At 47.9% G+C, this 26,780-nt stretch overlaps 1 protein-coding gene and 1 pseudogene across 1 annotated transcript; both read left to right on the forward strand.

Annotated features, from left to right (window-relative positions):
- The first annotated feature begins 4,332 nt into the window (after positions 1–4,332).
- On the forward strand, positions 4,333–14,531 carry LOC112404951 (deleted in azoospermia-like; annotated as a pseudogene).
- An 8,738-nt stretch (positions 14,532–23,269) lies between these two features.
- On the forward strand, positions 23,270–25,963 carry LOC112404952 (left-right determination factor 2-like). The gene is made up of 2 exons (XM_024753142.1): positions 23,270–23,559; positions 25,600–25,963. Exons 1-2 carry the CDS (start codon positions 23,270–23,272, stop codon positions 25,961–25,963), a joined length of 654 nt encoding a protein of 217 aa, XP_024608910.1.
- Positions 25,964–26,780: the final 817 nt, after the last annotated feature.

Raw genomic sequence — 26,780 nt, forward strand, 5'->3', positions numbered from 1 at the left:
GTCTTCATTGCTGCGCACGGGCTTTCTCTAGTTGCAGCGAGTGGGGGCTACTCTTTGTTGCGATGCACAGGCTTCTCATTACAGTGGCTTCTCTTGTTGTGGAGCACGGGCTCCAGGCACGTGGGCTTCAGTAGTTGTGGCACGTGGGCTCAGTAGTTGTGGTGCACGGGCTTAGTTGCTTCGCGGCACATGGGATCTTCCCGGACTAGGGCTCTAACCCGTGTCCCCTGCATTGGCAGGCAGATTCCTAACCACTGCACCACCAGGGAAGCCCTTGACTACAGATTGAGTGAGAGGGGACTGCAGGAGAGGGGCAGAAGGGAGAAATCAGGCTGGGGGTGGGGAGGACAAAATCCTAGCCTCTGCCCTGGAAAGTCAGAGATAAGTGGCTGCTTTGTTTAAAGGCAATCCCCCAAGTCACCCTATGTGAGTGTCGAGGTAGATGGGGTTCCTCAGAGATGCTTCTTCCTCTCCTCCGTTCACTTGGCGGAATTAGGGAGGCTCCTGGAACTGCCTGGAAGTCTTGACTGGTCACAGCCAGGCATGGGGAGGGAAACCCATCTGCCAGGCTCCTGGGGAGCTGGCAGGTCTGTCCCCTTCTCTATGGAGCTGCCACAGAATCCCAGGGTGTTCAGGGTGCCGTGATTCTGTGGGTGTAGCTCCTTAGAGGCTGTAATATAGCCCCAGGCTCCAATTTTGTCTTCATCTAAATAGCCTTAGTGTGCGAATTGACTGATGTTGCCACAAGCAAATACCAGGCTTTTGACTTAGAAAATGATTTTGTTTGAATAAAGTATTATCTCTTTGTATATTGGAGTTCTATATAAGATTCAATTTATAAAAACAGGGTTTATTGATAAAGCAATTTTGAAAGCTTCGAGACATTAATTCTTTATATTGATATTTTAGAAACATGATTTTTGGAAAAATGGATAATCCAGATCAAAGAGGTAAAAAAGAATGAAAACTGACCTTGAGATTTAAGAATGAAATATTGTAACAGTTATAATGTTAAAAGAGGCCAGATTTAAAAATTGCATGTATAAATTACAAAATCATTATGTAAAAACAGAGCACATCTAGGAAAAAATGACTGGAAAGAAATATAGGTTGGGACTTCCCTGGTGGTCCAGCAGTTAAGACTCCACCCTCTCAATGCAGGGGGCCTGGGTTCGATCACTGGTCAGGGAACTAGAACCCACATGCCACAACTAGAGATCCCACATGCTGCAACTAAAGATCTCGCATGCCAAAACTAAAGATCCTCCACACCACAACAAAGATCCTGCATGCCGCAGCTAAGACCTGGTGCAGCCAAATAAATAAAAATATATAAAAAAAAGAAATACGGGTTAATGTTTACCAAAATTATCACTGGGGGATGTGAAAATGGATTACTCCCCCTTCTTTCTAATCTCATATATTCCCTAAATATTCTATGACCTATGATCATGTTACTTTTTTTGTTGTTGTTAACTACTAATCTGTTCTTTGTATCTACGAGTCATTGTTTTATTTTGTTTTAGATTCCATATATGTGGGAGATCATACAGTGTTTGTCTTTCTCTGTCTGACTTATTTCACCTAGCATGATGCCCTCATTGTCCATCCATGTTGTCAAAAATGGCAGGATTTCCTTCTTTTTATGGCTGTATAATATTCCATTATGTATATATGTGTATATGTATATAATTTTTATTTATCTATTTTTGGCTGTGTTGGGTCTTCGTTGTGGTGCGCAGCCTTCTCATTGCGGTGGCTTGTCCTGTTGTGGAGCACAGGCTGTAGGCATGTGGGCTTCAGTAGTTGCGGCACGTGGTCTCAGTAGTTGTGGCTCCCGTGCTCTAGAACGCAGGTTCAGTGGTTGTGGCGCATGGGCTTAGTTGCTCTGCAGCATGTGGGATCTTCCCGGACCAGGGCTCGAACCCATGTCCCCTGCATTGGCAGGAGGATTCTTAACCACTGTGCCACCAGGGAAGTCCCATGTATGTAATTTTTATAACAATGAAACATGTTATGGCTCCTTTGCTGGAACGTCACTTTGGTTTATTTCAATTTTATTTTAACAAATACTCGTTGAGCACCTGCCCTGTTCTCTACTCTCCCCCGCCCTGGGGATGCCTTTCTCACAGAGCTCAAATCCAGCAGCCAAAGTAGGTGTCTAGAACGTGGTTATAGTAGTTTTTTATCAATACATAGAAGGTGCAATAATGAAGCGTATTCATAGGCGACACAGCACGAAGAAGGAGGACTCATTCCATCTGGTGGAGTGAGGTCAGGTCACTTGGGAGGCGACTGGGGGCCTGGGTTTTAAAAGATCTTACACCCCAGACAAAAAATGGGTATAAAATGATGGCGTTCTTACTAAGATGTAGCACGTGCATGCCACACAATGATTCATAAAATCCTTCCCTGTCCAGCCGTAGTGACAAAGGCTGGCTGAGGTGGGGAAGCTTAGCTGCTGTTCTTTGCCCCCGTAACCTCCAGCAGACCCTCCCAGACCTTGCCAAAGAAAGAGACAATCTGAGTTGAAAACACTGTTCAAATACTTTAATTTGCTCCTCACTGCAACCCTTCAAAGGATACCGTTATCCTTGTTTTACAGACAGGAAACTAACGCTTACAAACAGGAAATGCTCAGCCCCAGGACACACAGCGTTGAGGATGCCGAGCTGTCTCCAGGATTCAACGAGATCATTTCCCTAAAGCACCCGTCTCGGTGCCTCGTGTTTTTTAGTGTTGGGACTGCACTTGACCCGCTCTGCTGTCAGACAAAAGCCGGGAGTCAGGAGGATGCTGAGCTCCTGAAGCAGATCCCACTGGAACACGACCCAATGGACGGGGGTCTGATGCAGTGTCCTGCGTGCTGAGACAGGCCGGGTTTGGAGACTGTAAATGGCCTTATGTGTGGGTTTTAAAATCTTGTTGGAAAAAAGATACATCTTTTTTTTTTGTTTGTTTTTGTTTTGGCGGTACGCGGGCTTCTCACTGTTGTGGCCTCTCCCGTTGCGGAGCACAGGCTCCGGATGCGCAGGCTCAGCGGCCATGGCTCACGGGCCCAGCTGGTCCGCAGCATGTGGATCTTCCCGGACCGGGGCACGAGCCCGTGTCCCCTGCATCGGCAGGTGGACTCCCAACCACTGCGCCACCAGGGAAGCCCAGATACATCATTTTTTAATACAACGTTAAAGACAATTCTGAAAATGAAAACATGAAATCCTACGCTAGCACAACTTATTTGGGAATGCTTTCTTGTTACTGCATTTCGTATTCTGTTCTTGTCATTTGTTGTTAGGTCACAGACATACTGACCTCTCCCTCCCCTTCTCCCCAGTCCAGTCCGTGGCCAAGTCCGGAATGACCTGGACGGCACATCTGCCCTCTCCTCTCACCCCCACGGCCACTGCCTAGTCAGGCCTCCACCCCTCCGACAGGCTGCCCTCAGCACTTTAGTCTTCGAAGGTCTCTCAGCTTCATCTCTGAAGCCCCAACCCTGCTGTTCATCCTCTACACAGCACGTAGAATTACCTTTAAAACGTTTTTCTTTTATTGTGGTAAAATATACGTAACATACAATTTGCTATTTTCAGTATTTTTAAGCATACCCTTCACTGGCATTAATTACATGCACATTGTTGTACAGCTGTCACCACGGTCCGCCTCCAGAACTTCTTCATCTTCCCAAACTGAAACTCTGAACGCTTTGAACGGTAACTCCCCATCCCCCCCGCTTCCAGCCCCTGGCAACCACCATCCTACTTTCTGTCTTTATTAACTTGATGACTCTAGGTACGTGGCGTAAGTGGAATCACACAGTGTTGGTCCTTTTGTGACCAGCTTATTTTACTCGGCCTAATATCCTCAAGGTTGTAGCATGTGTCAGAATGTCTACCTTTTTCAAGGCTGAATAATATCCCATTGTATGTGTGTACCACACTTTGTTTATCCATGAGAATTATCTTTTAAAATGCAAATCAGATCACGTCCGTTTTTTGCTTAAGACTCCTCAGTGGCTTCCTGTGGCTCTCAGTCAGAGGCTTCCCATGGCTGGGATGCCCTCCTCCAGCTTCCGCCCCTCGGCCTCTGTGCTCTGGCCACGCGGGCCGCTTCCTGATCCCGGAACAAGCCAAGCCCTTTCCCAGCCCCACACTCACGTTGCCCTCTGCCTGGAACCATCTTCCCTGCTCCCTTGGCGCTGGTTCATTCTCACTCCAGATGTTGCCTCCTTGGTGAGGCCTCCCCAGTCACTCTCTCTTTCAGCACCCTGTTTACTTCCTTCACATTATCTGGCTTCTTTGGTGGCTTGTTTATTGTCTGTCTCCTCTCCTTGGAATGGGAGCTTCACAAGATGCAGACCTGGCCGTCTGGGTCGCTGCCGTGGGCTCGGTAAAGATGCTCTGATGAGCGCCTGGCTGAATGGGCGCTGTCGGGCTGTCTGCAGGGGGCGTGACCTGCCGTGATTTAGTGTCACCTGCTCACTTGTCCTAAATGCGCTTTTATAAAAGTACTGATATTAGAAGGTGGTTGTGACCTTGCAAGGCGCTGCACTTGACTGTTAGGAACCCAGGTTTTCTCCCTCTCTTCCTTGTATCCACAGCCTCCTGGTCAGGTAGCTGGACTGAAGGTCTCAGTTTCTCCTTCCGTCGAATCAAGGTGGGGCATGCTGACAGCGTGTGTCTCCTCCTGACTTCCTAGCGCTTTGTGATGATGTAGGGAGGGAGAGAAACTGAGAATATCGGGTAAAGAGCTTTAAAAAGAAATATATCAAATCTTTTAACTAGAGGAAGAAAGAAACCAAGAACAACATAACAAAATTATTTGAAAAATTTCCCCAGAGAAAGAGCAGAATTTCCACTCATCTGCATTTAAAAGTTTGTAATGAGGGAAAATCTGTTCAATAAACACAAAGAATAATTTATTTTCAAATCACGCATATCTATAGAAACACATAAAAATGCATAGTTAGAGAAGGATGAAGAGATCTTAGAAGGAAAAGCCCTTAATTTAACATGCTGGCAAAGAGCTAAGTGATATATGTACCGGCATACTTTTTCTGTGTTGCAAATATCTCCTCCTACTTTCGGCTTGCCTTTTCGTTAATGGGGTCTTAAAATAAACATATTATTGAATATAACATACATACATACATACAGAACAGTGACTACATCATGCAGTACAATGTGAATTTTTTACAAATGAACTGTGTGACCAGCATCCAGATTGACAATCAATATCACCAGCGTCCCCAAAGCCCCTTTTATGCCTCCTCTGGTCACCACCCCTCCAAGTAACCACTATCCTGACTTACGTACATGGGAGATGAGGAAAGTTCTCTTTGGTGCGTGCTTGCATGTGGGATTCAGTGCATTGATTTGGGCAGTTGTTTTTTTCGTTTGTTTTTTTGCGGTACGCGGGCCTCTCACTGTTGTGGCCTCTCCCGTTGCAGAGCACAGGCTCCGGACGCGCAGGCTCAGCGGCCGTTGCTCACGGGCCCAGCCACTCCATGGCATGTGGGATCCTCCCGGACCGGGGCACGAACCCGCGTGCCCCGCAACGGCAGGCAGACTCTCAACCACTGCGCCACCAGGAAAGCCCCAACTTGATGTTTTGATGTACTTATATATTGTGAAATGATCACCACAATCCAGCTAATTAATGTATCTATCACGTCTCTGTACTTACCATTTGTATATGTGTGTGAGAAGATTTAAGCTACATCCTCTTAGCAGATATCAGTTATACAATACAGTATTATTAGCTATAGTCACCATGCAGTACATTAGGTCTCCAGAACCTATTCATCTTGCATAACTGAAACGCTGTACTTTTGACCAACATCACCCCACTTCCCCCTCCCCCCATCGGGGCAACCACCATCCTTCTCTCTGATTCTAGGAGTTTGACTGTTCTTTAAATTCCACATAAAGTGAGGTCATGTGGTATTTCTCTTTCTGTGTCTTGCTTATTTTGCTTAGCATAATGTCCTTCAGCTCCATCCCACTTATTCAAATGGCAGGATTTTCTTTTTTGTGGCTGAAAAATATTCCAATGTGTCACACAACTCTTACCAACAACAATCCCCAACCCTTGAACAGCTCTTGACAACTTTTGTCTGCAAGACCGTTTTACGAACGCTGTTTCAATTGAATGCTTGGAAGGAAATTTCTTTGTGTGGGTTAATGGATACAGCTTATGCAGCCAAGAAGCACTTCCTTCTGAATGTTTTTCAAAATTGTAAGGGCAGCAAAGCCAGTCTGTAAACTCTCAGAAGGTCTCTTCTGACATCCCAAGGGAGGATGGGACTCTTCCCCAACGGCATCTCCCCTGGCCTAAGGTGTGGTGGACGGAACCGTCAGGTGCTGGCTTTACTTCATTTTCTCATCCTCCAGTCTTCATGAAGTAGGTATTCTTTCCCCCATTTTGTGGTGGATCAAACCGAGTTATCAAGAGTGCTTAAATAACTTGCCCAAGCTCCTAAGCAGGCAGGTTATTGTCAGAATTTATCTGTTTTAACTACAGAGATTGTGCATTAAAAACAAAGCAAAGCAAAACAAAAATCTCATTTTTCTGATTACTAAAAAAGGCCTTCAGAAATTCTGGAAAATACAGAAGAAATATAAAGATGATACTAAAAATCACCCAGATTTCTTCAACTCAGTAGTAATCATTGTTAACACATTGGTAAATTTCTTTTTCTTCTGCGTGCGTTGACTGAAATTTCCATTATTCTATTTCCATTTATTACAGGATATTGAATATAGTTCCCTGTGCTATACAGTAGGGCCTTATTGTTTATCCATTCTATAAATAATAGTTTGCATCTGCTAGTCCCAAACTCCTAACCCAACCCTCTCCTGTACCCCCTCCCCCTTGGCAACCACAAGTCTGTTCTCTATGTCTGTGAGTATGTTTGTTTCTGTTTCATAGATAAGTTCGTTTGTGTTATCTTTTAGATTCTACATATAAGTGATATCATATGGTATTTGTCTTTCTCTGTCTGACTTACTTCACTCAGTATGATAATGGCATTATTTCATTCTTTTTTATGGCTGAGTAATATTCCACTGTATATGTACCACATCTCCTTTATCCATTCATCTGTTGTTGGACATTTAGGTTGTTTCCACATCTTGGCTATTGTAAATAGTGCTGCTGTCAACATCGGGGCACATGCATCTTTTCAAATTATAGTTTTGTCTGGATATGTGCCCAGAAGGGGGATTGCTGGCTCATATGATAACTCTATGTTTAGTTTTTTAAGGACCCTCCATACTGTTTGCCATAGCGGCTGCACCAATTTACATTCCCATCAACAGTGTAGGAGGGTTCCCTTTTGTCCATGCCCCCTCCAGCATGAAATCATAAATTTTAATGATGATATATATTCCTTTTTAACTGACATTGCATAGTGTGAGCTTTCTTTATGCCATTTAAAATTCTTCTGAACGTGGTTTTTTATGACTATTTAACAATTTATTTTGTGTATTTATCTTTCTTTTGTTGGGAATTTTTTAATATTTTTGGTAATTGTATGAAATGCTGTAGAAAATCTTTGTGTTTCATCTGTTGTCTAAATCTCAAATTATCTCTGTGGGACAGATTCATTTAAAAGGAGACTTACTGGGGCAAGTTTATGAATATTTTTAAGGCCCTTGATACATATGACCAAATTACTGCAGCAAAGGTGGCACCTGTAAATGCACCTGGCACCTTCTCACTGCTCTCTCTGCAACATTGATTATTAACTTCTCAAAAGAAGTCTTTACTAATTTGGTGCCCGAATAATGCTACCTTCCTGTTTTTTGTTTTTGTTTTTGTTTATTGAAGTTAGTTGATTTACAATGCTGTGTCAGTTTCAGGTATACAGCAAAGTGATTCAGATATATATTCTTTTTCAGATTCTTCTCCATTATAGTTTATTACAAGATACTGAATATAGTTCCCTGTGCTATTCAGTAGGTCCTTGTTGTTTATCTATTTTGTATATAGTAGTTTGTATCTGCTAATTACAAACTCCTAATTTATCCTCCCACCTTTCCCCTTTGGTAACCATAAGTTTATTTTCTATGTCTGTGAGTCTGTTTCTGTTTTGTAAATAAGTTCATTTGTATCATTTTTTAGATTCCACATGTAAGTGATATCATATGGTATTTATCTTTCTCTGACTTCCTTCACTTAGTATGATAATCTCTAGGTCTTTCCATGTTGCTGCAAATGGCATTATTTCATTCTTTTTTATGGCTGAGTAATATTCCATTGTATATATATATATACACAATGAAATATTATATACACAGTGTATATATATATATATATATATATATATATATACCACATCTTCTTTATCCATTCATCTGTTGATGAACACTTAGGTTGCTTCCATGTCTTGGCTATTGTGAATAGTGCTGCTGTGAATATTGGGGTGTGTGTATCTTTTCGAATTATAGTTTTCTCTGGATATATACCCAGGAGTGGGATGTCAGGACCATACGGTAGCTCTATTTTTGTTTTTTGAGGAACCTCTATACCTTTTTCTACAGTGGCTGCACCAATTTACATTCCACCAACAGTGCTACCTTCCTGTTGATTAAGCCTGTCCTCTTTTGACTTCTCCATGCTCCATGGAGGGGATCCTGGCTGAAGGTAATGGGGCCACTGCCTCTTGGATCCCTTCTTTTATTTTTTTTAAAAAGCCCTTCCATAGTGTTTTCCATGTCCTGGGAACTGTTTAAGTACTTAACAAATATTAATTCAGATAACCCTACAATGGAGGCTCTATTGTCATCCTCCTTATTCAGTAGATGTGGAAACTAAGGCACAGAGCGCAGCTCCAGGCCACCTGACTTGCGACAAGGTAGAGCTGGGCTCGGTCTGGGAGCGGGCGCTGGGGCCACTCAGAAGCAGGGAAGGGTTCCTGCTGCACAAAGAAGCCAGCACCTCGGTTTGGGTCTCAGCCACGCATTCCCTGACTCATCACCCTTCTTTCTTTTAGGCCCTGTCTTATTTCTTCACATGCCTTGAGCACCAGTTCATGGACACTATTGCCAAGCCTGGTCACATTAATGGGCCTACAGGCAGCCTGGCCAGTGTCCTTGGCGTGTCAAGAATGACACTTGCTTTGTAGTCAAGGCTGTGGCACAGACAGGTCATAAGGAATCACAGCCGTGAGTCACTGTGCCAGGGCCTTTTCCAACCCCAAAGCTCAGTGGGTGGCAGGGCTACCTCTGCCAGTCAGCGTGGAAATGTCCCAAACCCCAGAGGAAGGGAAATCTGACATCGACTGCTCACTGGGAAGCTAGGGAGAATCCACATTAGCCTCACGTCAGCCCAGCCACACTTATCACCCCGTGCAGCTGTCTGTTTACTAAGGGTGGACTTCCTACTGCTGGGACCCTGTCTTTGTCTCCCCAGCCCTGAGGTGTCTGGTGACTGATAGGTGCTCAGTGAATGCTGATTGAATGAATGAACTGCAGATGGGATGAGCTGGCTGACCAGAAGTGGCCCACCTACTGAGATTAAGAGATTGTTTACCCACGAGATTAAGGTGCTGCGGGGCGTGGTCTACCCTGGTCAGGGGGCCTGCGTTCAAATCCCAGTGGTGTCCCTGACATTCAGGCTCATGGCCTTGGGTGATATTAGTTTGTGTGTTTTGGCCTCAGTTTTCCTTCTCAAAGGCCCCCATTGTTGTGAGGGTAGAAATGGAATGTATGTGATGACAAGGAGACCCAGGTAGATGTAAGCGATGGACACTGAGCCTTTGGACGGGGATCTCGGAGCCACAGGGTCTGCTCTGTCTCGCTCCTTTGGAGAAAAGGCGGCACCATTAGGGGTTCCAGGGTTGACCTTCCTGCCCTACTCATAAATGCTTTTCCTCAAGGGGGCTCTGTCCTCTTGACAGGGCTTCAGCCTCTGGGAGGCAGGAAGCTGATTTGCCAAGACCTCTGGGGTCTGGCTGGACACGTTTCACATCGGCTGAGGCTGGATTCCAGGAAGTTCTAAACTTCCCTCCCACTGTTAACAAATTAAGAAGCGGCCACAGTGATGTGATGAAGGCAAAGGAAGGAATAGGGTACCACAGAAGCAAGGGCCCATCTCTGCTGCATCCTTTGTAAAACTCCTCCCTCCACCCTTCCCTGTTTTCTCCTTCCTGGCATTCTCCTACATAGGCCCAAAGGGGTGGCAAGGGCTCAGCCTCCCTCAGCCTCCCTCCTCTGGCCTCCCTCAGAGGGAGATGGCTTCTCTTTCCGGGACAAGGCAAACAAGTCCTCAGGACTGAGAGACCTGCCTTAGGGCTTTGGCCTCAGGGTCCTGTAGCCAGACCGCCTGACAGAGGTCATCCCACCCACTCCAGCTGGAGCCTGCCTTCTTGCAAGGACTCTGAAGGCTTTAAAAAAAAAAAAAAGTATTATTCTGTTTATAGACACCCAGTAACAGGCCGTGTTAACATAGGGCGATAGCAACATCTTCCTCTGAGAGGCTGCCCGCTGTGAGTGGTCGCGAGCAGGTTAAGGGGCAAGGGCTGTGTTGCGCTCTTTTGCAAACAGCATGTCAGCTTCAGCCCCGAGTCTCATTCGCAATCTCACTGCCTCTTCAGGCTTCTGTGGGGCACACCGGTTGCTTTCCTTCTGCAGGATTTCGGGCAAAGTGTTGGGCTCCTACATCCCAGTCCTTCAGTTTGTCCACCTCAGAGGCTTCTCCAGGATCTGGGGAAAGTTGGGGAGGGGAACCATTTTCTTAGAGAAATCTTCCTCAGGAAAGAGTCAAGGGGCTGCACAGTTCTGTGGTTAGTGCCCCTGGGGGAGCCTAGAAGCTGCCCTTGGACGAGGGACTTGGGTGATGTCCAGGGATGTCTCTTTTGCTCACAGAGCGCTAGTCAGCCTCTCACTGAAGATGAGGCTGAAATGCATGCATCCTCGTACAAGAAGCACGCTGACCTAAATTCACAATGAGGAGACATGGCCTCAGGTCTTTGCCAAAGAATAAATTTTGATAGTGAAGACCCACAGCCCTACTTTCTCCAAAGTAATAGGTGATTCCTTAGGTTGGTCCCCTTTGAAGGACTGACTCTAGAGCAAACAAATATTATTTGGGAACATAAAATGCTCAAAAATTATAATTAGTATTCTCAGAATGATTTTTAATTGAATATATAGTTGATTTCCAATATTGTGGTAGTTTCAGGTGTACAGCAAAGTGATTCAGTTATACATATATATATTCTTTTCATATTCTTTTCTATTATGGTTTATCACAGGATATTGAATGTAGTTTCCTGTGCTATACAGTAGGACCTTGTTGTTTATCCATTCTATATATAATAGTTTGCATCTGCTAATCTCAAACTCCCAGTCCAACCCTCTCCCACACCCCCTCCCCCTTGGCAACCACAAGTCTGTTCTCTATGTCTGTAAGTCTGTTTCATAGATTAGTTCATTTGTGTCATATTTTAGATTCCACATATAAGTGATATCATATGGTATTTGTCCTTCTCTTTCTAACTTACTTCGCTTAGAATGAGTGGCCCAGGGTTTATTTTGGACCCATAGCTTTTTTTTTTTGGCTCTACAATAAAGAATATTTACCTAATAATGGTAACATAAATGTCACTTACTTGTTTTCAGCATTTAAAATCAACTTATAAACAAAGGACTAAACAGAATGTTAAGGTTACCAGTCTTGACATCGCAAATGCCAAGGTGTAGCTAGTACAGGGTTGGGAGACCAGGCTGGGTGAGGAGGTGCAAGACATGGTCGCTTCATAGTCTAGTTTTACATGATGCAAAAATAAGACACGGTCTGCAGCTCTGGGAGCAAGAAATAGAGGTTTTTGTATATTGTTTAAATTTGCAAAAGTGATGAAAATAACTAAAATTACCAATGCGTTTATTAAAAATTTGAGAGGAGGATGGAATCCAGAATGAGGGGGGGAAAAGAGCGAAACCCTTGTTTTTCGTAGCAGGGAGTCAACAGATACGTCTAAGGTAAGAAATCAAGCATACTGTTTCTGGTTTGGGAGGTAAACCGTCAGAAGTGACGTTTGAAGAGTGGGGAAGGATGGAGTGGGAGACTATTACTTTTCATTATAAACCTTTCTTTGCTATTTGATTTAGTACCCTAGATACGTCCTTGAACACACACACACACACACACACACACACACACACACACACACACACACGGCTCTTTAGAAAACTCATCAGCTCCCACCAGGAAACTCTCAGAGCTCCAAGAGCAAGCGGCAGGCCAAATGCTCAAAGGACAGCTTAGAGCTGCATTGCAGAGGAAGCAAAAAGTGTTTCCAGGAGGTGTCGGGGCTGCTTGGTGGCTGGAGTGTCACATTCCCTAATGAACATGCAGGAAGCGGGTAAAACACGCCAGTAGCTTCTCACCAGAGTGGATGGCAAAAGCTCGTTTCCTTTCCATGATAGATGCAGTGCTGAGCCATTAACAAAATGCTGAAGTATCTGGGGAAAGGATCTGGCTCAGCAGGACAGAGCTAATCCTAGGGATTCCCAAATGACTCCACACTCGTTATTATGTATTTTGTTTACTCAGGCCACCTTTCCAATTACCCGTCAGAATGTGCAAAGGCTTCCTCCCTGCTTTATCAGGTATGAGAGGTAGAGAATGAGGTAGAGAATAGGATAATGATATCAGTACCATAATAATGATTATCATAGCAAATATCAATTAATGATGTCAAATATCAATACCACCGCCCTCCATTAACACTCTCCCCCGGACTGGTTAGAACTCTGGCTCCACTAGGATGAACTTAGTACTGACAGCCTAGAAAATATGATCTGATCCAGGCCTTAAAGAATTTTCCATCTAGAACAGGTGATCCTAAGGAAAAGGCCAAGGGAGTCCGCCTGTGCCCCTCGGCCTCGCCACCCGTCTCTGACTGTCCCCGCTCGTCCGCCTGCGCCCTGTCAAGCCGGGCGGCGGGCACGAGCAGGCCTAACAGCAGCCCCTGCTCTTCCTAAAGCCCCTCCGCGGGAACCCTGACTGCCGCCATCCTGAGGCTGCAAATCCTGAGACTCCAAACTCAGCTGCCTCCAGAGAGGCCAGCACCCAGCCTTCATCAACTACGCCCAGCCAAGGCTATGTTTTACCAGAAGGCAAAATCATGCCAAATACCTTTTCTTTTTTTTTTGGTGGTGGAATTGATGTTAGGATGGATGAAACCGAAATTACAAGTTTCTTTGCTAGGTATGGTTCAGTAAAAGAAGTGAAGATAATCACGGACTGAACTGGCATGTCCAAAGGCTATGGATTTGTTTCATTTTATAATGACATGGATGTGCAGGAGACAGTAGAATCACAGATAAATTTCCATGGTAAAAAGCTGAAACTGGGCCCTGCAATCAGGAAACAAAATTTAAGTGCTTATCATGTACAGCCACGTCCTTTGGGGTTTTTTTTTGCGGAGCACAGGCTCCGGAGGCACAGGCCCAGTGGCCATGGCTCACGGGCCCAGCCCTTCCGCGGCACGTGGGATCCCCCCGGACCGGGGAACGAACCCGCTTCCCCTGCATCGGCAGGCGGACTCCCCACCACTGCACCACTAGGGAAGCGCCGTCCTTTTGTTTTTGTTTTTGTTTTTGCGGTACGCGGGCCTCTCAGTGTTGTGGCCTCTCTCGTTGCGGAGCACAGGCTCCGGAGGCACAGGCCCAGCGGCCATGGCTCACGGGCCCAGCCGCTCCACGGCACATGGGATCCCCCCCGGAGCGGGGAATGAACCCGTGTCCCCTGCATCGGCAGGCGGACTCCCCACCACTGTGCCACCAGGGAAGCCCCGTCCTTTGGTATGTAATCCTCCTCCTCTACCACAGTTTCAGTGTAATCCAGACACTGGAGTAATCCCAACACTGAAGCTTATATGCAGCCTCCAACCACGATGACTCAGTGTGTTCAGGCTTATCCTCCTTATCCAAATTCACCAGTTCAGGTTATGACCGGATATCAGCTGTGGGTTTGTAGTTATCAGATGCCACCTCAGTGGCCTACTGGGGAGCAGAGGAGTTAGGTTATTCCTCTGGATTATACGGCTGTTAACTACCACTGTAATGAAGTTGATCCAGGAGCTGAAGTTTTGCCAAGTGAACGTTCAATTCATGAAGCTACTCCATCCTCTGGAAACGGCCCACAAAAGAAATCTGCGGGCTGAAGCGTACAGATGGTGGAGTCGTGTCTATTTAATCCAGAGAATAGACTGAGAAACTCCCTTGTTACTCAAGATGACTACTTCAAGGTTAAGAGTTCATCACTTTATTTTTTAAAAATTTTTTTGCGGTACGCGGGCCTCTCACTGTTGTGGTCTCTCCCGTTGCGGAGCACAGGCTCCAGACGCGCAGGCTCAGCGACCATGGCTCACGGGCCCGGATGCTCCGCGGCATGTGGGATCTTCCCGGACCGGGGCACGAACCCGTGTCCCCTGCATCGGCAGGCGGACTCCCAACCACTGCGCCACCAAGGGAGCCCGAGTTCATCACTTTAGAAGAAGTTGGGCAGTGCTTAAGTCTGTTTGATCTTCTCTGCTGACTTTCTAGTCTCATAGGAAGTTGCAGGTTTTGAATAGTAAGAAGAGACTGAAAGTGTTTTAACTATTATAGAAATTTAATTCTGAATTTTGATAAATCACACTCAGACTTTTCTATACAGGTTATATTAGATTGCCTAGTTTTATTTTACAGTGAAACTGTTTTTCATTAGACATGTACTTAGAAACTGATTCTGTGTTCAATATATAGTTAAAAGTAAAAAAATAATTGAGACTGAAAGCAATAACTTTAAGATTTATCTGTAAGGATTTTTTTAATTGACATTTTAAGAGTTTAAAAGCAAATGCTGATTTGCAAAAAAAATTGTTTTAGAAAACCTATTTTGAAGGGTTAGAATTTTGATAGTTTAAATACAAGCACTTCACTTCTGCAACAAATACCTGTGAACAGTACAATATCTATGATGTTGTGCTCTGATGATTTGTCCAGAAATTTACCACAAAAGCAGAGTTGTGTTTTTTTTTTTTTAGTGGAACTCAGTATATAGTTAGCTTTATTGAAGTTTTCCTTATCTAAACCCAGTAAAACAGATTCCAAACAAACAGTCCAATCAGTGGGTCTTACATTTATTAGTTCAAAATATTTTATCTTATCTAGAATCCACACATAGAGATATCCGATTGGGATGGTAATTAGGATAATTAAATTCTGGGCCTAATTTTTTTTAAAGACTCCAAAACAAACTAAACTTTATTAATTACATAAACTTCTCGATAAGTTACCATTCTCCTTTTTCTCTTTACTTTTTTTCCCTTGAAATGCTAAACTCAATGGCTATATCTTAAATTGTGCAAAATATTGGTATTAAAGAAGGCTGAACCTTTTTTTTGTTTTTTTTAAATTTATTTACTTTTGGCTGTGTTGGGTCTTCGTTGCTGTGCACGGGCTTTCTCTAGTTGAGATGAGCAGAGGCTACTCTTCGTTGCAGTGCACGGGCTTCTCATTGTGGTGGCTTCTTGTTGCGGAGAAGAGGTTACTCTTTGTTGCAGTGCACGGGCTTCTCATTGTGGTGGCTTCTTGTTGCGGAGCATGGGCTCTAGGCACACAGTAGCTGTGGCTCACAGCCTCAGTAGTTGTGGCGCACGGGCTTAGCTGCTCCGCGGCATGTGAGATCTTCCCAGACCAGGGCTCGAACCCGTTTCTCCTGCATTGGCAGGCGGATTCTTAACCACTGTGTCACCAGGCAAGCCCTGAAACTTTTTTTAATGTCACTTAAAAGTTACTCAGAGCAAAAAAAAAAAAGTTACTCAGAGCACCTGAAAGGAATTGTTTCTATAAAAACATTAAAATATTTGTTAAAGAACAGATAGATTTTTATTTTTTAGCCTATTATATTTCCGTTTTAAAGTAATATATGTCCAGGAGAGTCAAGGAAGTTTTGGCATTTCTAAACCAAAAAAGTTGTTTAGCAATAAGCATATCCCAAAAGTATACTAGATCTAGAGTTAACAGTCCATTTTTACATCAGCTAGATTCCTCGTTAGACAGTGTAAACCGTGACAAATAACTAGAGATCCAGAGCCCCTTTGCTATACCCACAGTCTTGTTTTTCCAGTCTGCAGCACCGTTCTTCCAGGAGGTTTGCTCCTAGAACAGGTGATGTGAAGAAGAGAAGTATCAGTATAAAAAATTTGAGGACTAAGCCTTGGAAAGGTAGCAATGGGATAATACCTTTCTAAGGGAAACACTTCTATCGGCATCATTTGACCTGCCATGGACATGAGTTTAAAGTGGCTTCCTGGGTTTTCTTTCATTGGCCAGCCCCTTCACTAAAACATGGAAACTCCATTTTTCCCTAGCCTAATGAATCTTCCATCAGCCATATCATCAGTGCCCATTGTCTTACAATTCCTAACAATCTTCATTCTGAATCTGAAGGGAAGAGTCTTTTAACTTAAGGATCCCCAAGAGTGCTTTCTTATGCCTCAGAATTTGAAAGTGCCCTGAAATTTGTTCTTTTTAAAATTCTCTGTACTTTTGTGTGTGTGTGCTATAACATTTTACATGTATTATTCTATGATTAAATCTCCAGTTTACTATAAATGATACCTAAATTCTAAAGAGCCAATTCTAATTATCCCAATATGACCTTAAGAAAAGTAAGGGAATAAACTTTTTATTTGTGTGCTATTTTGTTGGACCGAAGTATTTAAAAAGGTAGAAAGAAGAGACAAAATTCTGAACCTTTCAAAATGGAAAATTAAACTTAAAAGTGTGTTCCTATTACCTATGTTGATACTGTCTTTGCATAAATGAATAAATAGAAATAAAGAAAAAAAATTTTTTTTCAAAAGCGTTTTGACCTACTTATTCATGTCATATCATCTAAAAAGATGGTGGGGGGGCTTCCCTGGTGGCGCAGTGGTTGAGAGTCCGCCTGCCGATGCAGGGGACGTGGGTTCGTGCCCTGGTCCGAGAAGATCCCACATGCCGCGGAGCGGCTGGGCCCGTGAGCCATGGCTGCTGAGCCTGCGCGTCCGGAGCCTGTGCTCCGCAACGGGAGACGCCACAACAGTGAGAGGCCCGCGTACCGCAAAAAAAAAATGTGTTCCTACTACCTATGTTGATACTGTCTTTGCATAAATGAATAAGTAGAAATTAAGAAAAAAAATTTTTTTCAAAAGTGTTTTGACCTACTTATTCATGTCATATTACCCTAAAAGATGGTGGGGATTTGGGTGGGGAGTATGTGACAAGTTTTAGATCCTTGAAGTTCAGAAGTGTAAGTATTGTTCAGTCTCTTAATCTGGCCAAGTTAGTTTATAAAAGCAAATCTTGACACACTGAAAAAAACATAAAGAAAAGGCCAAGGGAATCACGTGAGAGCAGGAGAACCAGGACCCAGCTCCGGCCCTGCTGCCTCCTGGCTGTGTCTCCAAGGGCAGGGAGGCGGCGGAGGATGTGTTGTCGGGTGAAAACAGGAGAACATGTTACTACACGGATGTTGTCACACACCTGGGCTTGTGCAGGTCCAGACGTTCTGGGAGCTCATACAAGATTTAGTGTTGCTTTGGGGAAGCAGAGCAGAGGTTAGAGGTGAGCACAGGAGACGCTTCTCATTGTCTGTCCATCTGCCAAGTTTGTCAACTTTAACGTTGTATGTGTTGGCTATTAGTTTCCTGAATCAATAGTGGCCTTAATCTGGAGTAAGATCTCATGTGTCTAATTTCCATTCATCTACTCTTCTCTTTTTCCCCTGCTGCCCACCCCCTGCCTCTCTCTTTTTTCAGCAAGTGCAGTTCGAGCACAAACTATCTGCCGGGCACCATGTTAGACATGATTACACCTAGAGGGTGTCCGTCCCTCGCTGAGCACGTGCTCTGTCGGGAGAGCTGCACCCCAGCATCTCTTTCCAGAATGTCACAGGGAGTGTCATCCCCCTGTTTTCACGAGAGACCAAGGGCATCCAGAGAACATAGTGATGAACTGGGCAGGGAGAGATGGGGGTGCTCAGAACATTAGGAAGGGTTTTCATAAAGGAAGTGAAATGTATGCTGAGACTTGCCAGATGAGAACATTTCAAAGATAAAAGAGAGATGAAGAATGAGCCACTAGATGACCCTCCAGGAGGTGTTCTGTGAGAGGCCTGAATGCCGAGTGGAGGGCGATGTGAGGGGCAGGACGCAGGGGTGGGAAAGCGGGCTGGGCCTCGGGGGAGGAACCTCCGTCTGTGCTCCGTGTGGCCACGAGAGTGACAAGTTAGGCGTCACCTGGGCAGAGAGGCACGGTTCAGAATCAGCACCCTGGGCTCCTGTGTCCTATGTAACGGTCCTTGAATGTGAAAATATTCAGAAATACTGAAGCTGTGGAGAAAGACACAAAAGGGCTTTTTACCAGAGGGAGAAAAATAAAACCTTTCTGATTGTCTGCTCTGACTCTCAAATGTTTAGGAAAAGCCCAGAAAAGACCTCAGGGAAAAAATTCGTTTCCCTTTTTTTCCTGGTCACTTTATTTCCTCTCATCTCAGGCAATCAGGAAGCTGAGGAACCCTCTGGAAAGGGCTGGGTTACGGTTCTCCTTAATGGTAGGATGGGATGCCTTTCTCCCACAGGACTGCTATCGCACTGCCACCCAACCCTGCTCTGTGTACGCGCAGAAGCTCTAACATTCAGATTCCTGGCCCCGGACCCCCATGCGAGCCCTTAAGGAGGTCTGGGCTGGGGTCCAGGAATCCAGAGTTACACCAGCTCCTCAGATGATTTGCCCCCAAGAGTCTCCTGTGGAAAAACACCCAGACCTGGCGGAAGGTGGGAGGTGCCCAAACAGGGGTTGTAGAGAAGCTGTCTGGGGCTGAAGGGAGGGGAGGCATGGGGGGGAGCACTCCTGACACTCAGGGGCTGCGGGCTTTGTGGCTCCACGATGGCCAAGCTGTGCTGGGTGGCCGGGCCGGGTGACGCCAGGTCAGGGAAAGCGGCTGCAGGAACCGTGGACTCTGGTCTGGGGAAGACAGAGCGAGGCTGCCAGTCTAGGTTATCTAAAGGCCACCGGGGGTGGGGAGGAGACTGGTCGTAAATGTCCCCAGTCCTAACTCATGTGCATGCCAACAACATGCCAACAAAACAGACGGGAGGCGGAGTAATTGCATGCCTGTACAGAATTCACACGGTTACACAACATACTATCTCTGGGAAAAAAAGTCTTCACAAACTTTTCAAACCCCTAACAACACAGGTTCGTAAACAGTATGCACTCCTTCTACCTTAGAAATCAGAGAGGTTTGTAAGCAGTCTCCCCTCCCACAAGGTCAGTGGAAGCTCTTTTACAATTTTTCCACTTTTCAAGCCCAACCCGACCCCACAGACTGCCTGACCAGACTCTCCCTCCAGATCCACAGTCGGAGGGGAGGCCTGGTTCCCAGCTCTGCATGACAAAGGGCAGCTGCCCTTCCTCCCTGCAACTAATAGGTCCCTTGAAAAAAGTCTCCCAATCCACATTCACCACTAGCTAATTGCTCAATTATTTTATTTCCCCAACAAAACTCTTCAGTCCGCCTGGAATCCACACTGCAGGACTAAGAGGCTGTGTCCAGAAAGCCTCAGGAGTCTGGGAGACTTGCCCTCTGTCTGTCTGCCTCCCCTGCATCCCCTGCCCAGCCCAGACTCGACCCTGGATTGACTGAGTCCCCAGCTTGCCTGGGGCTTATGGATGCTCCCAGCCAGCTTCAGGGGGTCCTGCAGGACCATGTGCTGGAAATAGTTTGAAGGTGAGGAAAGATTTGGGGCTGGGAATCGAAACACCTTGGCTTTATGCAGGCATCCATCATTACCTGTGTGAGCTTGGAGATGCTGTCACCTCTCTGGGCCTCAGTTTTCTTAGCTCTAAAAACCAGGGGGCAAGAGAATGGATGGGATGGTCCACTTCAGCCTTAAGCCCTCTGATTCTACAAAGTAGCCAGGAAAAGGCCGGGGATGGGGCACCTTGCTGGACAAATCCTCTGAGGGTGACAAATGCTCCCAGGCTCTCGCGCCTTAAGGGAAATTGGGAAGGATTCTCAGTTTCCAAACCGTGGACCATCTACCCAGGCACCAGTGGCCCTAGGAGCTCCCTGAGTACCGGACCCCAGAAGCCCATCCACAAAGGCAGGACTGGTCCTGATCAGTTCCAGTTCCCATGAAGGACTCAGTCTAGAGTCGGCTCCGTGCTGGGAGGCCAGCCCAGGAGCCCAGTGAGACACCTGGGAAAGGCAGAGAATCCAGCAAAGGAGGGTGCTTCCACTTTACTTTCTTATCTGAAAAACTAAGTTTCAGTTTAACTGGTCAGTTACCCCAGGTGCAGAAGCGGCTTCTGACCAGGGGGACTCCCAGAGGTCCTCAGCCCTGAGGCATCTCCTCGGCGCACTGGCTGGTCAGGGAGCTGCAGCACAGGGGCCCCGCAAGGCCTCATCATGAGCTTCCAGCCCCGGGGAGCTCCGGGGGGTCTAGATGTTGGGGGCCCGGAGAGGGGGCCTCGGCTTGCAAGGGCAGCCTGGGTGTTATATCCTTGGCACCACCCTGGCCAGTGATAAGCCACATCTCTTCCTCTCACCCAGCAGCGAGGGTGGTGGACTACTGCATATTATGGAACGGCTTCCAGGGACTGAGGGCCACAAGTCCGGGGTCTCCTGCAAATGTGACACTTCTGCACCTTTTGGCCTGACTTAAGGCCCAAATGTTTGCATCAAGTAAGTCCTTTCCTTGCTAATCACTTGCAAAGAAAGGCAACAGCTCTCCTTTTGAAGAAGGCTACACTTTTCACAGGGAGAGCAGAAGGGCCCCCACAGGCCGGACCCAGACCTGGCGCCTTATATTTCAGGGGGTGTCGGAACAACGTGATATATGAACTCCAAGATGGGATTTGAATTCTGCCTTGTGAATTACACAAATGCTGAGGAAACAGAGGTGCAAGAGAAGGAAAGGGGAGCAGAGAAGCAGTAAAGGTCATGATTGTGCTGCCCGCTGAGAGGCTCCCAGCTCTCCCCCATCCATTACCCCTCCCACCCCGTTCAACTATCAGGATTTCTGTATTTCCTCTTACCTTGTCCTGTGAGCATGTTTGACAGAATCCTTGTTTCCTTCCCTTCAAATAACCCGCACTCTGCCACTTACTAGCTGTATGACCTTGGGTAAGTCAGGTACCCAGCTTTATGCCTCAGTTTCTTCATCTATAAAATGGGAACAATCATGGCAAATTGTGAGGATAAAGAGTTAATGTGGGCTTCCCTGGTGGCGCAGTGGTTGGGAGTCCGCCTGCCGATGCAGGGGACACGGGTTCGTGCCCCGGTCCGGGAAGATCCCACTTGCCGCGGAGCCGCTGGGCCCGTGAGCCATGGCCGCTGAGCCTGCGCGAAGCACTCAGAACAGTGTGCAGCCCATAAACAATATTAGCCGTTATGATTATTATCAGCGTTATTATTATTCCTCCCCTTCCTCGAAGTCAAAGCCCCCCCCCCACCTTACTACTAAAACCCAAGCAAATGCACACGCGCAGGTATATGCATACGTCTATCTATCTATCTATCTATATGTACGCACATAGGCGTATGGTGCAATTTGTGCTCTCATCCATGGGGAATTCCGCCCTCGAGCACCAGAAGGTTCTCTCTTCCTCTGCCTGGGACATGTGAGGAGCACAGAGGCAGGGGGATGGCATGAGAGACCTGTCAGTGACACAGCATACCCACAGAGGAGGCCAGAGTGCCCCCTGCTGGGAAAGGGCTCAGGGGTTCTCCCTGCGCACTGGGCCCCTCGGCCCCCAACCACCGTCCTCTTCCACCGTCGTTGCTCACCTCCCACGTGACAGGACAGGGGGAGGTGAGGCTGTCTCCTTTCGGGAAAGGCTTCCTCCTGCGCATACTCAAATCCCCCGTGCCAGGAGGGGCGTCGGGGACTTGCTGAGCGAGCGCAGGCAGGTTCCTTCGCCACGCAGTGTTCTGACTTCGCATCTGGAAGATCTGCAGTTGCCGACACCTGCCTCCTAGGGCTGTTATGAATACACGTCCAGGACCCAGAACACTGCCTGGCACAGAGCGTCACTCAGGAAATGACTGCTCTTCTTATCATCGTCATTTTTAGAAAGGTGCCCCCGAGACTGCAAGAGCAGGCAGATGTAACCAGAACAAACCCTCTAGGGTGCTCACTACACCAGGCGCTGCACCCAGCGTCTTACGCGTGTAATCCACTCAATCTTCACACTAGCCCGTGAAGTAGATCTGTCATCGCCCCCTCCTTCAGAGGAGAAACCGAGACACTGAGAAGTTAGGGGACTTGTTAGCAGCTCAAATAGCCAGCGAGCAGCAGGCCCCCTACTTGAGCCCAGCCAGCCTCAGATGTGTGTTCGAGGAGGCACTGGGGGCTCCCACCCACGTGACTCTGGGCAGCTCCGTTGTTCTGAATTCGGGCATGACCTGGGCTCAGACTGCGCTGCTGCTGTGAGCCCGCGGCCGGCTCACCGTGCAGAGGGCTGGCTCTCCAGAAGGGTGCTGCACCTGAGGGCTCCCTCACTGCAGTCCTGTGGTTGCAAAGACATTTGCAGAAATCGCTTCTCCTGGGACTGGCAGAGAGCCGAGCTGCCAGCTTCCCTGTCCTGATAGCGTCTAGCTTCCTTCTGTCACGGGGAGGACAGGGTCACCTGAGGGACTGTGGAGATGAGCGGGAGGGGGCTTGCAGGGACTGGAGAATGGAGGGAGGCGACTCAAGGGGCTTCTGTGAAAGTGCCCTGAACGGGGCCTGGACCGGAGCAGGCAGGAGTGCAGAACACTTTCCCTCCTTCCTCTCAGTGAGCAAACCTAGACCCAGACTGGCCTGCAGGAAAGAGATTTAAGCAGCCGGCTAATGGGACACTCGTTTCCACAGAATAGGCTCACTTTTTCATAGACTAGGACTGAGGTGGGGTCAGGCAAATTCAATAGACACTAAAATTATTATTGAGCTGCCAGACAGCAGCGGTCAGAGGCCCCAGGCCCGTGTGGCATCCAGACAGCCCTTTGTGCCCTTTCTAGACAGCCCCCTCCTCGGGGCTCAGGGACCTGTCTGGCCGCTGAACTCCCAGGAGGTCCGAGGGGTGTGACCTCCCTCCCTCCCGGGCTCCCTCCCTCCCACCACCCAGGCCCAGCCCAGGCCTGGCTATAAAGCTGGCCCAGCCTGGCCCTCAGCACACCCAGCTGGGACCCTCCCGGAGCCTCGTCCGGGGACACGTCCGCTCTGCCCCTCCGTCTCCCGAGCAGCACCATGCGGCCCCTCTGGCTCTGCTGGGCGCTCTGGGCGCTGCCCCTGGCCGGCCCCGGGGCGGCCCTGACCGAGGAGCGGGTCCTGGGCAGCCTGCTGCGGCAGCTGCGCCTCAGCGAGGCTCCCGTCCTGGACGAGGCCGATGTGGAGAGGCTGATCATCCCTGCCCACGTGAGGGCCCAGTACGTGGCCCTGCTGCAGCGCAGCCACGGGGCCCGCTCCCGGGGGAAGAGGTTCAGCCAGAGCTTCCGAGGTGAGGCCCTCCCTCCCTGCTGCAGCCTGGTCCTCGCGGGGTGGGGGTGGGGGGGCTGCTCTGGGGAGGCGATCTGGGGGCGCAGGCTCCCCAGGGCGATGAGGAGGGACCATGGACTGTGAGGAAGGCTGGGCCCGGGCCCCTGGTCTCTGTCTGCACTGAGGGCCCCACCCCTCGGGGCCAGAAGGAGCTGGGCCAAAGCTAAGGCATCAGAGAAGATGAGGATGGAAACGAGAAAGCAGAACCAATGGGAGCATGTGGGTGTGGCGAGAACCCTGGCACAGTCTTAGGGAGAGGCGTAGAATCAGGGCTTCCGGGTACCGTTTTCACATTGCCACCAGTAGCCTGACCTTGAGCAAATGGTTTTTCTTGTTTGTTTGTTTGTTTGTTTTTGCGGTACGCGGGCCTCTCACTGTTGTGGCCTCTCCCGTTGCGGAGCACAGGCTCCGGACGCGCAGGCCCAGCGGCCATGGCTCACGGGCCCAGCCGCTCCGCGGCATGTGGGATCTTCCCGGACCGGGGCACGAACCCGTGTCCCCTGCATCGGCAGGTGGACTCTCAACCACTGCACCACCAGGGAAGCCCGAGCAAATGGTTTTAGAATCATCTTTTTGCTTCTCTGTTTGTTCCTCCGGAGCACTGGTGTGACTCTAGCTGACCCATCTCCCAGCGCTGTGAATACTAAAGTGCGTTATTGTGGATGAAAAGGTGTCAGGACAACACTGTAGCGTAACGCCGAGCTATTCAGCTGTCAGGGAGGCAGCCATCCTGAGTCCTATTCAGCCTCTTACCTCCCTGGGCCTGGACTCTCCTTCTCAGTGCCCAGAGCTAGACCCAAGGCCAGGTGCCCCCAGGGGAGGGTTCTGATCTTCAGCATCTCAGCTGAGGTAGCCCTGTCAGCCCTGCCAGCCTTCCCGCTGGGCGGAGATTGTTACAAACAAGGCCCAGACACATAGGGGGATTTTTAGGTAACTGAGCTTGGCCCAGGGAGACAGAACAGGGGCTGGTCTCTCCCTGCCTGGCCACCGCCTCAGTGGCCCTGCCACCCTCAGAGCTCCCCTGGTGCCCGGAGGGGCCCCGCTGACCCCAAGGGCCAGGACTCTAGTAGACTGGGTGGTCCCAGCCCACGGCGGCAGGAACCAGCTGGGGGGCAGATGCAGATAGCCCCAGGATGCAACTGATTCCCCACTACATGTTAAGAGTTTCTAATGGTAGGAATTTTTATTATTCAAATATTTTATTGAAAATATCTTCAGGGAATTCCCTGGAAGCCCAGTGGTTAGAACTCCTCGCTTTCACTGTGGGCAGGGGGTGAGGGGGGGTGCAGGTTTAGTCCCTGGTCGGGGAGCTAAGATCCCGTAAGCCAACCAACAGGCAAAAAGAAAACAAACAAAACCAACAACCAAAACCCAAAAAACTTCAGGTATTTTCAACAAGCTTTATGTTGTCATTGATATGTATACATTATTGTAATCATCTCTTTTCACTCTACCCTCTTCCCTGATTAATTCTTTGAAAAATATTAGCATTAGCGGTTACTAGGGTTAAACAGCTTTCCTCTGGCATTGGTGAATTCTTTCTTCTTGGGACAAGTTAGCTCTTTGGAGTGGATGGAGCTGTGTACTAGGGTGATTAATAAGAGGGCTTTGGAATCGTACAGCCTGGGTCCATGTACCTTTGCCTTCTACTGCTGCAGGAACTCTGGCATGTCAGTTAACACCTTTGGGTCTCTGTGTCCTCATGTGTAATGGGAATGATACTGGAACCTCTTCAAGGTTCATCTGAGGATGAAATGCAAGTATCATCTGAGATAATATATGTAAAGTACTTAGTTCAGTGCCTAGCATAATAGGAAACCTGTAGTGAACAGTAACTGATTCATAATTTATGTTTTGGATATGTTTATTCATTCACCACTTATCACAAATAGCCAGCATTTTGAACATAACAAGAGATGGACCATAAGTCTCCCTCCAGATGCCCCACTAAGCCCCGCCCTGGGCTCCCTGACCTCTGTCCTCCCAGCTGACCTCTGCCCTCCCAGCTGACCTCTGACTCTGCCTCTCCTTGCCCCCCACAGAGCTCAGGGAAACTGTGATCCTAAGGCACCAGCGACCGAGGCCACCCGCTGCTGCCGCCGGGAGGTGTACATTGACCTGCAGGGGATGAAGTGGGCTGAGAACTGGGTCCTGGAGCCCCCAGGCTTCCTGGCCTATGAGTGTGTGGGCACCTGCCAGCAGCCCCCAGAGCCCCTGACCTTCAGGTGGCCATTTCTGGGGCCGAGACAGTGCATCGCCTCAGAGACGACCTCGCTGCCCATGATTGTCAGCGTCCCGGAGGGAGGCAAGCCCAGGCCCCAGGTGGTCAGCTTGCCCAACATGAGGGTGCAGAAGTGCAGCTGTGCCTCGGATGGGGCGCCTGTACCAAGGAAGCTGGAGCCGTAGGTGTGGGGTGCAGCCATGGAGGCTCTGACTAGACACGTGCACAAAGCAGGTCTTGACATAGGTCTTAATTTTCTACTTAGCAAGTTACCCCTGCCCCAATTGAGTGCCCTATTTTACCTGTCTCGTGTGTCCTTCCATTTCTTGCTCTCCTGTCCGTCACCCACCCTAAGCACTTACATGAGTAATTAATGCAACCCGATTGCAGAGCTGTAGAGGGAAATCCCAGCCTACTTGTTAAAGGATATAGCTGAGCAGGGACAGATTGTCAGCTAGGAGCTTCTGTTCTCTAGCAGATTCTCAACCGAGTGTGGGACAACAGACCCTACAATGAGAAGTGCGAAAATAGACTGATTTACTCTATTATATGATGAATTAAAACAAAACAAAAAATCCCTCTGTTTCCCCTAGGTAGGGAGAAGGTCTAAAAAGAAGCCCCATTCACCAAAATGTTGACCCACTCTGGGCTTTTGTACATATACTTGGGTCCCCAGTCCCCTGAGAGAGTGCTAGAAGGGAGGATGAAGGGCTCTAGGCTAGGGGCAGTGGACAGGGTATCAGGATACCTGGTTTCTGGATCTAATAGGGCCATAAACTGTGACCTCAGACAAATGCAGAAGGCTTTGGGCCACCATTTCCTTTTAAAAAGGAGGATTTGGGATTCAGCTCTAGGACTTCATCGCCCTGGGGATCAGACAGCCCTAAACTCACCCGCTCCTCTGCTCCTCCAGAGACAGAGCATTGCCTGTGCATATGTAGGTTATTTCCCCCACTATTTTAGAGAACTTATCACCAGAACCCACATGTATTTACGTGTGTT

Source organism: Neophocaena asiaeorientalis, unplaced genomic scaffold (genome assembly GCF_003031525.2).
Source record: "Neophocaena asiaeorientalis asiaeorientalis breed wild unplaced genomic scaffold, Neophocaena_asiaeorientalis_V1.1 scaffold634, whole genome shotgun sequence".
In the NCBI taxonomy this organism is placed as follows: domain Eukaryota; kingdom Metazoa; phylum Chordata; class Mammalia; order Artiodactyla; family Phocoenidae; genus Neophocaena; species Neophocaena asiaeorientalis.

Bases quoted from the DNA above. Each gene is read 5' to 3' on its own strand.
- LOC112404952 (XM_024753142.1), top strand. From the start codon at position 23,270: ATGCGGCCCCTCTGGCTCTGCTGGGCGCTCTGGGCGCTGCCCCTGGCC. The intron at 23,560-25,599 runs GTGGGGGTGGGG...TGCCCCCCACAG, and splicing joins TGCAGCCTGGTCCTCGCGGG to AGCTCAGGGAAACTGTGATC.